Source organism: Nanorana parkeri, unplaced genomic scaffold (genome assembly GCF_000935625.1).
Source record: "Nanorana parkeri isolate BGI_ZX_2015 unplaced genomic scaffold, ASM93562v1 scaffold174, whole genome shotgun sequence".
Lineage (NCBI taxonomy): Eukaryota > Metazoa > Chordata > Amphibia > Anura > Dicroglossidae > Nanorana > Nanorana parkeri.
In genome coordinates this window covers 171,485-172,789 of record NW_017306442.1, presented here as the reverse complement: position 1 = coordinate 172,789, position 1,305 = coordinate 171,485, and the positions used below count along the sequence as shown (strand labels likewise).

Genomic DNA, 1,305 nt, shown 5'->3' with positions numbered 1-1,305 from the left:
AACACCCAATCATGGGCATAGACTCAATTTTTTTTTAAAATTATCGTGCACACAGTTGCATGCTTGGAGTGAACAAAGGATCACTAGTCTTCAATGTCATTTAAAATACAGTTTCCGTCTAAGCATATTCTGTAGTGTCAAATTGAAACAAATTATTGGAGTATTACAAAGACATGCTTCAAGAAAAGGACTTTGTAATTATCCAATAATTTCACTGACAGTATAGTCTTTGATTATCCTGATGAAAAGGTAGATCTCTGGGAACCTTTTCCTAAAAATAATCTTTTGATAGTACAAATACAAATTGTATTATTTTAAATTCTGTGGTACTCAGCTATCACCTTATAATACTGAACTAATACATCAACAACTACAATTCAATCTACCCTTAAAAAATGTAACAACGGTGTGAACAACAATCACTTAAAGTGACACTAAGCTCAGGAATGAAATCCTAAAAATGCATTCAAGTACCTCAACTATTAACAAAAATTTATCTTATTTGTGCATCACTCTGCTGTGGATCCTCAAATCATCTCTGAATTGGTGCTGACATTGTCCTTCCTTCTGGTGGGTGGCTACTTTTGTTCCCCATGGTACCTGTGCGTGTTGTAGAGTAGCCACTGCTCCAAGTTCATTCCTGTGATAAACTACAATCTCAAGTCTCAATACAAATTAGTAAACTAAATTTGAGTAATCCATTACGGGAGCGAGCTTGGAGCGGTGGCTACTTTACAACACACATAGAGACCATAAGTAACAAAAGTAGCCAACCTCCAGAAGGAAGGACAGTGTCAGCACCAATTTAGAGATGATTTGAGGATATACAGCTGAGTGATGCACTAATAAGATACATTTTTGTTAATAGTTAAGGTATTTTAATACATTTTTAGGATTTAAATCCTGAGTTTCTTGTCACTTTAATAAAGTTTTAATGTGTTCTCCAAATATAAATAACTAATTTGCTGCATTGTACACTTTTGTGTCTGCAAGTCACATTAACTAATCTTATTAAAAAAAAAATAATTTCCCTAGTGATATTTTTTTAACAACTAACCCAAGTTAGTATTGTCCATTACAGACCTAGAATATAAGTTGTTTAGCAGACAAGGAAACCTATATTTAAGTACATTTTAGTGCATTTAATAAATAAGTGACTTTGAGACTGATATGCCATTTAAAATCCCCAGAAAAGAGAACCCAGTGCCATCCCTGTAGCTGCTCCTGCCAGCATTCCCATGGCCATATCCCCATCATTGTCATAGTATCTCTCTCGGATGATGATATGATTGGTGGTACCAGGAC

At 34.6% G+C, this 1,305-nt stretch overlaps 1 protein-coding gene across 1 annotated transcript in view; it reads right to left on the bottom strand.

Moving 5' to 3' along the window:
* Window positions 1–1,083: 1,083 nt before the first annotated feature.
* PLEKHB2 (pleckstrin homology domain containing B2) overlaps window positions 1,084–1,305 on the bottom strand; it is a 24,169-nt gene continuing 23,947 nt past the window's right edge. Inside the window, exon 8 of the mRNA XM_018554812.1 lies at window positions 1,084–1,305. Within this exon, the coding sequence (XP_018410314.1) occupies window positions 1,178–1,305 (128 nt within the window). The 3' untranslated portion in view covers window positions 1,084–1,177.